At 37.5% G+C, this 13,896-nt stretch overlaps 3 protein-coding genes and 2 long non-coding RNA genes across 6 annotated transcripts; 1 reads left to right on the top strand and 4 right to left on the bottom strand.

Moving 5' to 3' along the window:
- Window positions 1-5: 5 nt before the first annotated feature.
- Window positions 6-436, bottom strand: LOC114747903 (uncharacterized). Its single transcript, XR_003740422.1, has 3 exons — window positions 350-436; window positions 133-241; window positions 6-46 (listed from the first exon to the last, which is right to left on the bottom strand). It is a non-coding gene; the product is annotated as an uncharacterized LOC114747903 (long non-coding RNA).
- A 77-nt stretch (window positions 437-513) lies between these two features.
- Window positions 514-1,637, bottom strand: LOC114747899 (uncharacterized). The gene is made up of 4 exons (XR_003740421.1): window positions 1,623-1,637; window positions 1,170-1,264; window positions 744-858; window positions 514-554 (listed from the first exon to the last, which is right to left on the bottom strand). It is a non-coding gene; the product is annotated as an uncharacterized LOC114747899 (long non-coding RNA).
- Window positions 1,638-1,699: 62 nt separating this feature from the next.
- LOC114747910 (inactive glucose-6-phosphate 1-dehydrogenase 4, chloroplastic-like) lies at window positions 1,700-3,001 on the bottom strand. The gene is made up of 3 exons (XM_028936252.1): window positions 2,534-3,001; window positions 2,046-2,304; window positions 1,700-1,854 (listed from the first exon to the last, which is right to left on the bottom strand). The coding sequence occupies exons 1-3, from the start codon at window positions 2,642-2,644 to the stop codon at window positions 1,700-1,702; spliced, it is 525 nt and encodes a 174-aa protein (XP_028792085.1). The 5' UTR covers window positions 2,645-3,001.
- Window positions 3,002-6,065: 3,064 nt separating this feature from the next.
- LOC114747902 (pyrrolidone-carboxylate peptidase 1-like) lies at window positions 6,066-8,877 on the top strand. 2 transcript variants are annotated; one of them, XM_028936246.1, is made up of 5 exons: window positions 6,066-6,147; window positions 7,065-7,388; window positions 8,011-8,115; window positions 8,222-8,269; window positions 8,442-8,877. In XM_028936246.1, the coding sequence occupies exons 2-5, from the start codon at window positions 7,119-7,121 to the stop codon at window positions 8,679-8,681; spliced, it is 663 nt and encodes a 220-aa protein (XP_028792079.1). In that variant the 5' UTR covers window positions 6,066-6,147; window positions 7,065-7,118; the 3' UTR covers window positions 8,682-8,877. The 2 variants fall into 2 exon arrangements, with proteins under 2 accessions (XP_028792079.1, XP_028792078.1); XM_028936245.1 differs by lacking the exon at window positions 6,066-6,147 and adding an exon at window positions 6,269-6,359.
- Window positions 8,878-9,578: 701 nt separating this feature from the next.
- Window positions 9,579-13,757, bottom strand: LOC114747905 (shaggy-related protein kinase alpha). The gene is made up of 13 exons (XM_028936248.1): window positions 13,630-13,757; window positions 12,973-13,145; window positions 12,732-12,824; window positions 12,191-12,250; window positions 11,817-12,089; window positions 11,640-11,714; window positions 11,399-11,455; window positions 11,135-11,275; window positions 10,988-11,038; window positions 10,569-10,664; window positions 10,365-10,448; window positions 10,090-10,192; window positions 9,579-9,991 (listed from the first exon to the last, which is right to left on the bottom strand). The coding sequence occupies exons 2-13, from the start codon at window positions 13,084-13,086 to the stop codon at window positions 9,909-9,911; spliced, it is 1,230 nt and encodes a 409-aa protein (XP_028792081.1). The 5' UTR covers window positions 13,087-13,145; window positions 13,630-13,757; the 3' UTR covers window positions 9,579-9,908.
- Between the last annotated feature and the right edge of the window lie 139 nt (window positions 13,758-13,896).

The following is a 13,896-nucleotide window of genomic DNA, read 5'->3' as shown; positions in this document are numbered from 1 at the left end:
AACTTTACCTTCCAGGCTGCGTGGCCAAATCCTCTGATAAAATGACCTGCGATGAATTTAATCGAAGCAATATAATATCACTAGCGGAGTGTTGCACAAAGAACTGATCAGTTAAACTTAAAAAAGAGTTACCTGTACATTATGTATATACGCACGGCTCCACAATGGCTCAAAGACTAGATTCGAAAACCTTAGAACTGTGAGATTTTCAATAAGATTCCTCCCTAAAAGATGATCAATCCTGACAACAGAATGATCTCACTCATAAATTATTTATCGATAATTCTGAGCGCGCAAGAGATGACGTTTAGAAAGAGAGGGAGAAGGTCGAGTGGCCCGATATAAACACCTGTATAATTGCTTTTCCTGAAACTTGGAAAGAAGAGACTGTGTCAGCCTATGAGAAGAGAGTGCATCAAATCCAAATGGTTTTTCAATTATACACACGATTCCAGCCCTTTGGGTCTGAGACACAGCTAGCAAGACATGATGCAACATCCAGAAGTGCTCTTGTGGAACAGAGAGGTAAAAGATCCTGTTTGATTTTTCCCCCCCTGTGGTACAACCATAAGCTGCTATAGAATCAGTTGCCAAAACGCATAGACCATATAAGGCATCAAGTAGGTAGACAAGCATGCATTCGAGAAGAAATTGCTTTTTCAACACACGCCCCCCCCCCCCCCCCAACAACCAAAAAAAAAAAAAAAAACACACATACACTAGTGAGATTTATTCTAAATTACCTCAATCTGCGTCATATGATAGTTCAACTTGGACATCCCATGTTTATTGTCATAACCTCCATTGATGTAGTATGTTCTACTAAGGAAAGCATCCATTTTGTCCCCACAGTTCTCTCTGACAATTTTTTTTTGGGTATTTAAATTGACGTAAAGATCATATAATATTGAATAAGCCATAATGTAGAAATGCACGAATGGAAATGGATATCATTCTTCCATAATTGCGACAGAGGAAATGGTTGACCCGACAGTGCAAAATTTCACATGAAAAGTCAACGTTTTGGGACGGAAGAATAACCGCAAATCATGAGGAAGCAGTTAGTTTCTCAAGTTAATTGATTAAGATGAAATGTAAATGATATCTTCCTGTAATTGGAAACGGGGCACAGAAGGTAATGACTTGGGTAAGTGACAAGAGTAACATACTGATGATCAACTCGACATGTTAGTGTTGAAGCTATGATGGATTGTAGGTCTTCGTCAGTCATATTCTTTCTTGAGTATCCAAAAATAGCAACATTCTGCAGACATAGGAATGCAAATCCAACAAAATATTTGAAAATTTTAGAATAGGTAAAGATGCAAGTAAGTGTAACACCAGCAACCACTCCTCATGACAAACCCCAACTAACTTATCAGTCAGTATAAGGGAAAATGTTAGTTTAGAAACTACATGATACCAGAAGGTCAAGAATCCCATACCATAACAAATTATATTAATGAAATTGAGGTGGGAAAACAAATTACGATAAAGATAGTTCTGAAAGTAAATCTGCCCAGGGCAAAACATTCATATTTTCATGTATCAATGTGAGCTTTTAACAAGCATGTATAAGAAGTAAGAACAGTTAAGTTAAAAATAAAGAAAAGCTGCTGTACCTCAGGAAGGAAGCACTATAGTACAGAGCAAATAATGCAGGAGAAAATTTTCCCCCTTGCTAGCTCACCAGTAGCTCCTATAACAGCAATGCAAAGTGAGGGTGTCCTACTAACATCAGTGGCAGTACTGGGGGAACTTGTATGTAGCCGAGGCGGAGATTCAATGGAGGTGACCGTATCGGAGAGAACATTATGCTGAAGGTTTGTTGAAAGACTTCAATGTGCATGGATGCTGTAAAAGTAGCTTTAGGAATGATCTTCTTTTAAAAGGGAAAAAAAAAAAATCCATTTTTCTTATTTTATTTAATTATTTCCGCTTAGTCTGAAACTTCAATCTTGAATAAATTAAGTTTCCGAGCAAATTATGAGACGCAAAATGCCGTGGAGATAATAAGGGAACTCTCAAAATTGGTAAAGGCTAACCATCAGAAACATCGAGGTTTGAGGACGAAGCTGGAGTTGGTCTTTCTTCATTTGAAAATCCTGTTTCCAGGGTGCAGGTCAACTGACTTCTATTTTGACTTCTCGATCTCTTAGACTCCCTAGCTGGTGGACATTTTTCACTCTGTAGATGGAAATTCAACCTCTCAAGTATCCATGATTTTAAACCACGGAATCTTCGGCACATGTTCGTGTCTGCACCACTTAGCCTGACACGACCACGAAAGTAGCTTGCAGCAGCCTGCAACTAACGAGGACAACAATGAAACTCACTGCTAGCACCGATTTTTGCCAAGCCATCAACATTTAGAAACAATGGCATTAGGAAAAACTATCTTCAATTTTTTGAATCACTTCATTTTTTCACATTGAGCTTCAGATTCCAAGCCCAACCAAATTACTACCCAGAGAGTTTGTTTCCCTATTCCACATCAGAAAACAAGCAATAAGTAGGCAATGAATCAACTCACCGGACAGCTACGAACGGTGATTCTGAGACCATCGGAGCAAATATGTCTCGGTCTTAAGATTGAAGATTCTGAGCAAGTTGCCATGGTAGAAGAAAAGGACATGGCCGACATATTTCGATGAGTTTGGAATCTCTCCGTTAAGACTTCGCACGTCAATTCTAAGACTTGAAATGGAAGAAGGTTGCAATCGGAGCTCTTGGCCCCAGAAGACGGAGAAACAGTGTTGACCGTTATTCGGAGAGGCAGATTATTGATCGTAGGATTGGGAAGTTTGGTGGGGATTTTGCAGCATGATTATGTACGATGGTAGCAAACCTTGCACTTTGCCCTAAGGTCTGTTGGAGGAACTACGATCCTCACAATAGTTGTACTGTGGCTGCCAAACTCCTTTTCTCTGGCCCCCGCCCTCTGCCAGTCTGTCGGCTTGGTCCTTCCACTAACCGCCATAACGACGTCGTTAGAGTTCCCGCTCTCAGCATCCACTCCAGAACATGGGAAGAAGCCAATGCCTGTGGAAACGTCCTCGTCATCTTACGCCTTCGACGTGAGATTGATACGCGTTGATAGATAGCATACATCTTTATCAAATTATTTGATTTTAAAACATAAAAACATCAACATATTTTTTACCAATTAATTTAATTTAAAATTATTTTCATGACGTCAATCATAAAATTATTTTTGCCTTCATTTTAATTTGGAGGACAATTACATGGCACATGATTTACTTCTTCACTTCTCAATACAAAGAGTTGCGAAATTAATTTTGCTAGGTTAACAAAATTAAATAAGTTACTTAATCTTAACAAATGTAATCTTAGCTAACATTAAATTATATAGGTTAGATGAATTAGTTTGAGAAAAAAAATCAAGATATAAAATCAATTAAAATTTTATACTTTCTAACTAACTTTTATATTTAATAGTAGAGGAGATTGTTATATAAGAGTACTAGAGTTATTATGATATTGGCTTATTTATTATATGGTTTTTTATTTTATTTTCTCTCCTCTCATAATCAAACCGCCCCCCTCACCCCAAAACCAAACGAAGGGTTGAAGAAAACGGGTAGCCCACGACAGCCGGTGGCCCATATTCCTGGCTCCTGGGAGATGGAGTTTTGTATAGCTTGCCTGGCAAGACACAACGATCACATGACTCGGGCTTCTTTGGTATACCAGGTGTTGTTTGGTATGAGAGAAATTAATAAAAGAGGAAGGGAAGAAAATTTTTAATAAAACATAATATAAAAAGATAATAAAATTAATTAAAAATTTTTAACCCCATTTTTTATTTTTTTACATTGAGTTCATTAAAATTTCTTTTCTCCTCTTCTTTTATTTTTTATTTTTCATATCAAACAGACCCTTAGCGGACAACAAAAAAACCGTTTAAAATAACTTATATGTGATGTGCAGAATAAGAAGTAAAAATATGAAAAGAATTTTATGTTGATTTTTTTTTTCCAAAATTAAGATTTAAGACTTGTATCAAATATTTGAAAAAGGATGCTCTAGATCTAGCAAGGTCAATAAGGCAGCATTGAAGAGGGCTCTTTTGAGCACTATTATCAAACTCGCGAGTTGACTCTCTGAGTTTAATGTTTTTACGTTTTCAGCTAAATTTTTGAATTTGATTATGTTTAGTGACTTTATATATGATTTTTATAAAAAAAATTTTGTTGAATATGATAAATTATGAACATTGATAGATATATAATTCAATTATTTAAATTTAAAATATATTTAAATGAAATTGTTCGCGTTTTTTATATATTAATTATTTGATTATATACTTTTAATATCAGTTTATTAATAAAAATAAACTCTTATGAGTTCACGATTTGAGTTTACGATCCGAATTTATATTATTATTACGAGTTTGTTTAAATTTGTGAATTTGACAACTTACTTTCAAGTCTTACGAGAAAATCCCAAGGAATGACTCATTTCTTTAATGCTGACTTTTCCGCAACACACGAGCCTCTGCTTGATTCGTTGTGAATTTCCCCGTCTTATCTGTTTATGAATTGGTTTCCTGCCTCTCCATAGCATGAGTTCTCGGTCATTTCATTCCTCACATCGTATCTTATGATCACCTGTTTGCTTCCAATGCGTCTTTCTTCCATCTTAATGTTTTAAGTGTTTCCGTGAGCTTCATCCCCCGTTATTATTCACAATTTTATATGCCAATATTAGTCGAACTCAACATTCTAGTAATAAATTGAACCACACGACGTTCGATTATAACAAAATTTATATCCTTACCCTCTTGTAATTTAAAAAATAATAAATGTAGCCAACAGTAATTAATCTAATGACGAACTTTTATAAACGTTCTCTAAATCTAAGACATGTCTTGATTTTAATAAACTCTCAAAACTCAACTCATCAAAAAAATTTTATAAAAAAATAATAAATGTGTAATATTTTAATTAGTCTATTTACACTTCGAACCAGGCATTCTTGTTTTATGCGGCTCTGCTACTATTGCACTATATTTAAGAGTTTACGATTTCAATTAGGAAGCGTCTTTCAAATACGGCACATGGAAATTTGGAGTTCTATTAAAAGGATATCGTTTCTAAAGTGGCTACAATTATTGGCAAACCTAGATATTTAAAAAGAAAAACAGAGAGACGAACAAGTTAGATCCATATATATATAATTTGTCGTGATTACTATATTTCCTTTTTCCACGTTCAGATCGGTACCCCATTGTTATTTTATCCGCTTGCGCCGCTGTTCATCCCCCATGGCCAACATAGCTGAAAGCTGGATGAATGTGTTCAAAACACCAAAGGTGATGTGGAGACAGATGGGGAAGGACACAACCACCAATCAATCGGTAATTAAATAGTAATGCTAATTCAGATTTTCACCATTCACCAACACCCCCACCCCACCAACCATCAAACCTCAATAATGAAATTTATTGGCACTAGAAAAAAGTAATTTTAAAGAATATTTTTATAAATTGAGACAAAATTTTTTTGCATATTTACTTGTATATGATAAAATTATTTTTAAAATTATAATTAAACATTCATTAGCCTGAACTCTGCCATCTGCTTGAACCCCAATACTGAATGGTCAAGGTGATTTGATGCTACGCGATGCTCGAATCGTAGGACGGTCCCCTCTTTGTAATTTGATGTTACTTCGTGCTGGAGTATGGACCGAGCACTTTCTTTCATGCTCTGAAGTTATTCTATCACTCTGATAGTCTGATGGTCAAAAAAGAAGTTACTCTATCACTCTACCAAAAAAAAAAAAAAAGAAATTAGCCATTATTGTGGCTCTGGATTCTTACAGGTGGAAGGCTGCTTTTGAGCTTTGACGCTCTGTTTGAAAAAGTAGACTTCCTTCGTATCGAAGACACAATCCCCACATTGGGAGGGTGAAGTCAACATTTTATATTTTTATGCTTAATTTCGTGATGATGGCGTCCTCAGCTGAAATGTTATAAAGCAAGAAAAGGAGTCCTTACTCTGCTCATCGTTTTTTTTTGTTTTGTTTTAATTATCGTATGAAGAGGGACCCCTGAAGCTTTGAAAGAGATAAGAATTGGATCAAGAAGCCAATTCAACGTGCTAATCCGCCGTCTATTATCAGGTTTAGGTCACTCACTATTAATAAAAAAAAAAAATTGATACAATTACAGTAAGTCCATTATGATGTCGGACTTTGTTGTGTGAAAGCGACCTCCTTTGGTATTTTTATTTTCTATTGTCTTCCTTTCTCTAAATCCGATCGGACTCTTAACTTGATCAGCTTTGAGTAGATAAGGCTGGGGGATGTGTCATCTCCTTTGTTGAAGATTACTGGTACCCCAAAAGGCTCTCAAGTTCATTTTTCTTTTTAAATTTTCATGAAACATGCTTAGTTATGATTATCGGCTTTTTTCCTTGTTCGATATTACTTTTCCGGATGTTTGATCATTCCTGAGCCTGATCGGTTTAACGTTGATGACTTTTTCATCTCAACTTTGGGTTTTATCTGTGGCTAACTGCATAATTCAGTATGCATTAATGGCGGGTGTTTTCTGTCTCTCTTTTGTCCTGAAAATTCTTGAATCCTCTCAAATGGGTCTGTATCTATGTTCTGAAATACGATCGTCCTTTTTGTGCTACTTCGCGAGACAGGATTCTCTGATATAAGCTGTCTACTTATTTAATTTGCGAGATTATGCCACGACCCACTCTTTTCCTTTGTGTTTCCGTAACTGACTGTTTTTCTTCCATAAATCGGCTGCAGTTTCCCTTCGAACCACCTTCTCTGATTTGATTTGATTTATGAGGGATAATTTCCACCCTTTCGATTCAATCAATGTTTATTAGCTGTCGTCATAAAATGATGAAGGGCATACAATTTGAAGGAGAATTTTTATACAATCCCAATTCCTTTTGTAGCATTTAAAAACAGATAATTGATGGGCGTGATTAAGAACTATGATGTGATTTCCATTCACCTGATCGACGACAAACAGTGCAATTCTGGGCCTTACTAACTGAAACATCATTTTTTTGCAGATAACTCTTTTGTGCTTAGAGCAATAAACATTAAATCCTCAAGGAAGCTGGCAAATGGGGTCCGAATGTCCTCCAGCACCAGTAACAGTCCATATAACTGGTTTTAAAAAATTCCATGGAGTTTCAGAGAATCCAACAGAGACCGTTGTGAATAATTTGACAGAGTACATGAAGAAGAAGGGTTTGCCCAAAGGTTTAAATATTGGGAGCTGCAACATTCTTGAAACTGCTGGTCAAGGAGCACTTGGTACCTTGTACCAGACGTTGCAATCTGCCATTAGTGCCAAAAACTCTGAACCTTCGAATTCCAGAAGAGTTATTTGGGTGAGTTACCCGTATAAATTTGTAGAAGTACAGTTATGTTGATTGATTCACTCTTCTTAAGTTTATGTAGTCAGATCCATATTTATACTTATCAAGTTTCCCAACGAATCTTGTTCTGGTACTCATGTTTTCTGGTGAAAAATTGTGAATAATTTTTTTTTTGGTCAAAGAAGAAAAAAAAAAATCGTGACTAAGACATCACCTCACATGGTAAAGAGATCAATCCAGCACAATAAAAGTGGAGGAACCTTTTACTGCTTTTGTATTGAGTGGGGTTGAACTCATCACAGAGAGTTCCATGTCACCGCTGCTCTATCAAAGTCCGCTCACCTAAAGCTTTTTGGCTGAAATAGTTTTTGTGTGACGCACTGAGAACTGATTTATGCAATGTACGAACCATTTCCAGAAAAGATAATCAGCTGATGACTTGCCTTTGATTAAAGCGCCGGTGACAGTCAAATAATCATGTCCTAGACTCCTAGATATGAAAATCCTTTAAGAGAGAATGGTAAGATACCCAGTTGGCGGGGATCTTGCCTTGAATCTGTTGTTATGTGAGTACATTTGTATCTCTAAAACCCAGCGTCTCATTTTCTGACTGTATATGATTTTGGTTATTCAGCTGCATTTAGGGGTTAACAGTGGTGCAACAAGGTTTGCTGTAGAGCACCAAGCTGTCAATGAGGCTACTTTCCGTTGCCCGGATGAAATGGGATGGAAGCCTCAGGTCAGTTTGGGACACGTGTTTTATTGGCTTTCATTAAAGCCTTTCAAACGGATATTGTTTGATTATGTTGTCATTCACTAAATTCTCTACATTTTGTCTTTTGCAGAAAGTCCCCATTGTTCCATCAGATGGTGGAATTTCACGAACACGACAGGTAAATCGGATTAATATGATTTTCCTTTCCCCCTGTGTTAATGAATTCATTCTCTAGTTCCATCATTGTCCTGGCTGAAGCTGCAAGTATTTAAATCTGCTTCCCTTTTTGGAAGCAATACATATGATTTTTCTGACATGGGAATTTGCCATATGATTTTGAGTTTATGCAGACTTGCCTTCCAGTAGAGGAGATCACCAAGGAATTGGCGAAGAAAGGTTACGATGTTATGACATCTGATGACGCAGGCAGGTTTGTGTGCAATTATGTTTACTACCATTCCCTGCGCTTCGCCGAACAGAACGGCATCAAATCCCTCTTTGTGCATGTCCCTCTCTTCTTGACAATAGATGAGGACACTCAAATGCAATTCATTTCTTCCTTGTTAGACGTACTTGTTTCTGTGTGCTAGCAACATTCTGAAAGTGGGACGAATGTATCTCCGCTGAAGACATTATTATATATTTAAATTTGAAAAGATTAAGGAAAATGGCAGATGTAGCAGAGGCATTTGCTTTCATGGTTAATGTTTCTCAAGGTTTCAACAATTTGTCTGGACGAGTCTCTGTCTGTTTTCGCATTGTGAATAAGTGTTCATTTTCCTAAAAGCTGTTGTTCCCATGTTGCATTTTTTGCGTTTCTTTATGAATGAAGCAGATCTGCTTACTGAATGTTGGAGTAGAACTAGAAGCCAATTCGGGCGGGGGATGTTGTAAAAATTGGAACAGAGGGAGATCATGAGAAGCAAATGGCTGAAAAGCTAACCTTTTGGTTTCCAATCATATAATGCTACCCACGGGGAACTTCGTAGAAGTTTAAAGAGACGGAGATAATAGGAAGCTAATTTATCCCAAGGTTGAAAGAAAAACCTTTTGGTTTCCGGTTACATAATGCGACCCCTGCATGGAGTCACTGTATCTCTCCATTTACCATTTTAATGATACAAATTAATTTATAGTTTTATAAATTATCATCAAATTTGAACTGTCAAATTTAATCTGATAGTTCTCTACCACAATGAAAAATCTAGTTAGTGGGGGTTGCAGTTTCTTAAATGGTGCTGGCAGGCTGGAAAGCGACATGATGAATCATAAAAGTCAATACACAACAGGATCAGTAGAATGAGTGAAATTATAAGCAATAACGCTCATTTAGTGTGAGACGACATTATGCGGACCATCTCAACAAGGAAGAAGAGATCAGCTATGGAACAAATAATTCCAGAGGGGGAAAAGATTGAATTGAACGAATCGCGACATGGACAAGTAATAAAGGCAAGAGGATAACAGGCGCACGCAGACACACCCAATTCCAGATAAAACACTAGACGACAGCGGCTAACCACCATACGGAGCATTGCTAAATTAGCCATCTATCCATCATTGTCGCCAGTAATACAAGTATCGCACATAGCATTTTGACAACTGCGGATATTGTCTTCTATCGGATGTTACAATGTGTTGGTGATACAGGAGTGTGTTCGCAATACCCATCGAGGGTTGGGTAAGATTACCATATATCTCTAAATCAGGCTTTTACAGGGCAAGGTTGTACAAGAAAGTACACAAGTGGAACGACAATCACCAGTAACGGAAACACGTAGATTTCATATGGAAATATCTTGCAGGTTTGTTACATTTCACAACCCAAGAAACGGGCATTGCTTCCTCGCATGCTCTGGAATCAGTTTTACGAGTATCTCTGTTGGAACTCCCTTCAGTTCTGATACAAAGGAACAAGGAAATCCCAGAAGGTCAGTTATAATTATTGACCGCAACGAAGAGTTGCATAAACACAATTGCACGATTGCAGTATCATACCATGAGATTTGAAGTTGAATAGCGGCGGAAGGAAACGACCATTTGGCAACCGAGTGTTTGGATCACGAAGTTCATCAAAGAAAGGATGGGTCAAGGCATCTAACTGTGTCCAGGAACAAACAAAGCATAAATCGCATGCATATAACCTTCTAGGCTAAACTAAAAAAATAATTATAAAACAAAGGCTGCCCTCATATCCTAGCAGAAATGTTACAGAAAGCCGGACAACACGCTTATGGGGGGAAATTGGGTCAACTAAAAAGCCATATACTCACAGCTGTGCACCGTAGATTAGGGGAGTATTGTAGTAGTCTAGAAACCAAATCAACAGCTTCTGGAGGCATACGCTTATGGAAAATCTGGAAAAAGCAAGTTAATAAATATTTTAGTAAGGCATTCAATAATAGGCAATCAGCAAATAATTGCATGTTTAAAAATGACCATGAAAGTGCCCGTAGATAATCTAGCAATACACACACCTTGTGCCATGGATGAGCTTTTATCTGAGGGAATTTAAATTCTGTATAGTTAGGATTCATGCATTTAATCTCTTCCCTTGTTGGAGTGCCCAAAACCTATCAAAACAATCAACAGGCAAGAAAAATGTTAAAAAGAAAAGATCCTGCCACCGTGTAAAAAAGCAAGGATAACGCATCAAACTAACTAGTAATCAAGCAAAGCCTTATATATATATATATATATATATATAATTGTCCTTGGCTGTCTACCGAAAGAACTATTGAAAAACATCAATGCATCTCAATCTTCTAGAGCTTGAGTGTCGTCAAATCATCCACTTCCGTCTTAGAAAGTTAGAGCAAAAGGAAAATTCAACATTCACTGCTTAATTGCGCAAAAGTGAGTCCAAGTCAGAATACCACCGTCAGTGATGGATTACCTTGATGATCTCAACAAGCTGATCGACGCCGCTCTCACCAGGAAATAAAGGCTGAAACAAAATATAAAACAGTTGCAATCCTCTGTTACATATAGGTACTCATATATACATCACGTATCACAAGAGCTCACATCAGCAGATACCAACCTGTCCAAGAAGCAACTCAGCCAAAACACAACCAGCAGACCAGATGTCAATAGCCGAAGTATACTCGGTTGCTCCAAATATAAGCTCAGGAGCTCTATAATATCTAGAACATATGTATGAAATATTTGGTTCCCCTTTTACCTGTGAAATGTCAATCCAAATAATGTCAAACATTGACGTCACCAACTATCCAACCAATGAAAACTGAAAGCCCAAGAGGAAGGAAGTAAACAACACAACTACACAAATGTACATGGAACATACCAACACTTTTGCACTCCCAAAGTCACATAATTTAACCTGGTGGGTGTGAGGATTGACCTGCACAGAAGAGAAACCTTTCATCAGTATAATCAAACAAGCACCATTGAGCCTTAATAGCTTAAACCAACAAATAACTATCTTCTTCACATTGGAACAAATTACCATCTTTCGGCCTCTTGAAACATAAATGTAGTGTAAAACTTGTCTAGAGAATATATGCAACATAAATCAAAGAACATACCAACAGATTTTGGGGTTTGATGTCCCGATGACAGACTCCAATACAGCGATGAATGTAAGATAATGCCCTAAAGATCTGCAATACATCAATTTATTACAACTCCAGCGAGATGAAAGATCAATATACATAGGACAGACATCCCACATTTGATAAAGCGACAATATTTTTATAATATACCTGGTACGTGTAGAGCTTAACATATATCAACGGCATCCTCTGATTCAACTTGTTGTAATGTTTGATCACACGATGAACAGTTTCAGGAACATACTCAAGTACCAAATTAAGGTATAATTCATCCTTTTCAGTTGTTGAAAAGAAACAATGCTTCAAAGAGACAACATTCGGGTGGTCAAGGAGACGCATTGTTTGCAGCTCCCTGTTCTTGTACCTTTTGTCTTGGAGAACCTTTTTTATCGCTACAGTTTCGCCAGTCTCCAAGCACTTTGCCTGAAGTTATAACCGAAAAAAGCACACAACATTATGAACTTTGAAAAAGACCAAATCAGCACAAGGACGAAAATATCCAGTCTTTTGACATGAAGCAGTACCTGAAAGACAACTCCAAATGACCCATGCCCAACAACACGCTCCGCCATATAGCTTATCGTCTAAAACAGACAGATGTAACATTAGCGGTGGGAAAAAAAAAAAGGACCCCAAAAAGAAAATCAGAAAGAACGTTCATTGGGAGATGCATCCTCTATAACTTTTATCATTTTATTCAATCATATATCGTAGTACTTCATCAGTTAGAAACCATTAAATAACATATTTCTCATTATAAGACCCAGGCAAGTTGATACGGCAAATAGTTATGCCACGCTATTCACTGGATAGAGGCACAGAGTTACAAGGCGGGTGTAGAGAGCTGGCACAATATCTAAATATTTTCTTAGAAAATGACTTCGGACCTTTATCGTAATTTTCTTCAAAATCACAAAATACATAATCAATGCAGCTACAGGAGAAGGGAGACATCCATGCACCAAACTGGAGCATCAATCGTTCACCAGTCGAGACAGGGCCAGAAGTCATATTATCTCCAAATGATATACAGCATATTGTAGGGCTTTAAAAACAATGGCATACCTGCTTTGGCTGACCATTTCTACCCCCGATGGTTGTGACAATAATGTGACCGGCCTCCGTTCCATTACCATCAACAACAGCGGCTTCCATTTCCTGCGAGAAAAATAAGCTATGAGAAGCTGGGTCTGGAACTCGTAATCAAAAAGACCAAAAGATAATTAAATCGAGAAACTAACAGCAAGACGTACAGAAAGGGGGGAAATAAAAAGAAAAATGTGCAAACAGACTCTGGCTGACATACTTTATCATCCCTAATTTTCATATCGTTCATCTCCTCAGGCAGTCTGTCAACACCTGCGGTATGACCAGCGGATTCTCTTACCCCTGACGTTGGCACGACACCAAGCGACGCCATGAGCCAATAAATTTCACTGATTTCCCGGCTCTCTGAACTTGTGCAAACTACTCATTTACCTGCAAAAGCACAGTTGGAATGGGATCAGATCAGCGGGTAGCCTGGAGCCCTTAACATGGAAACTGAAGCCCAAATAGGAAATTTGAGTTGAACATATTCAGCAAAAATAATTGCGATTTTTCTCCATCAAAGATGAAAGATCAATCCTTCCACTGTATAAAAAAACAGAGAAAGAAAGAAAGATCCATCCTTCCAAACAGACGAATCAGCCGGAAAATCATCGTCGCAATCAGCAGTCTCGGAGAATTCAAAATAAACACCTAATTAAAACAACCAGTAGATCTCCTTAAACCGAGAAGGTCAAACGCCAAAGAAACTGATCCAAGTACCCAAAAGCAATGGACGAAAACTGGCGCTTGAACTAAGCCTCAGTTACTCTTGAATCAGATTGTGGGAGGAAGGAAGAAAATTCAGAAAAAATAACGGCAATATATCTGAAAATAAGGGAGGGAGATAACAAACAAAAGGGGAAAAAAACAGTACCGTCCGAAACATAGAACAGTGGAAATCAACCAGGCTAGTTGGAAGAAAGGCTGAGAAGGCGAAGATCAGAAGTTCAGATCCACGGCTTCCTCCTGGGGATTAGTAGGAGCAACAGTTTTCCACTTTTCTGCGTGGGGAGGTGTGCTATAATGCGCTGGTGACAGTCAAAGAAGAACACTATTTTATGCATTTTTTAAAATAAAGAAATTGCATTTACAGCTGATAAACGTTAAATTGAAAAGAAAAATACTGTAAGAGGCCTGACTC

Source organism: Neltuma alba, unplaced genomic scaffold, assembly GCF_004799145.2.
Source record: "Neltuma alba isolate B1F8T4 unplaced genomic scaffold, ASM479914v2 tig00005506_pilon, whole genome shotgun sequence".
In the NCBI taxonomy this organism is placed as follows: Eukaryota; Viridiplantae; Streptophyta; class Magnoliopsida; order Fabales; family Fabaceae; genus Neltuma; species Neltuma alba.
The sequence above is the reverse complement of the archived record's forward strand: the minus strand, read 5'-3'. Positions and strand labels throughout refer to the sequence as shown.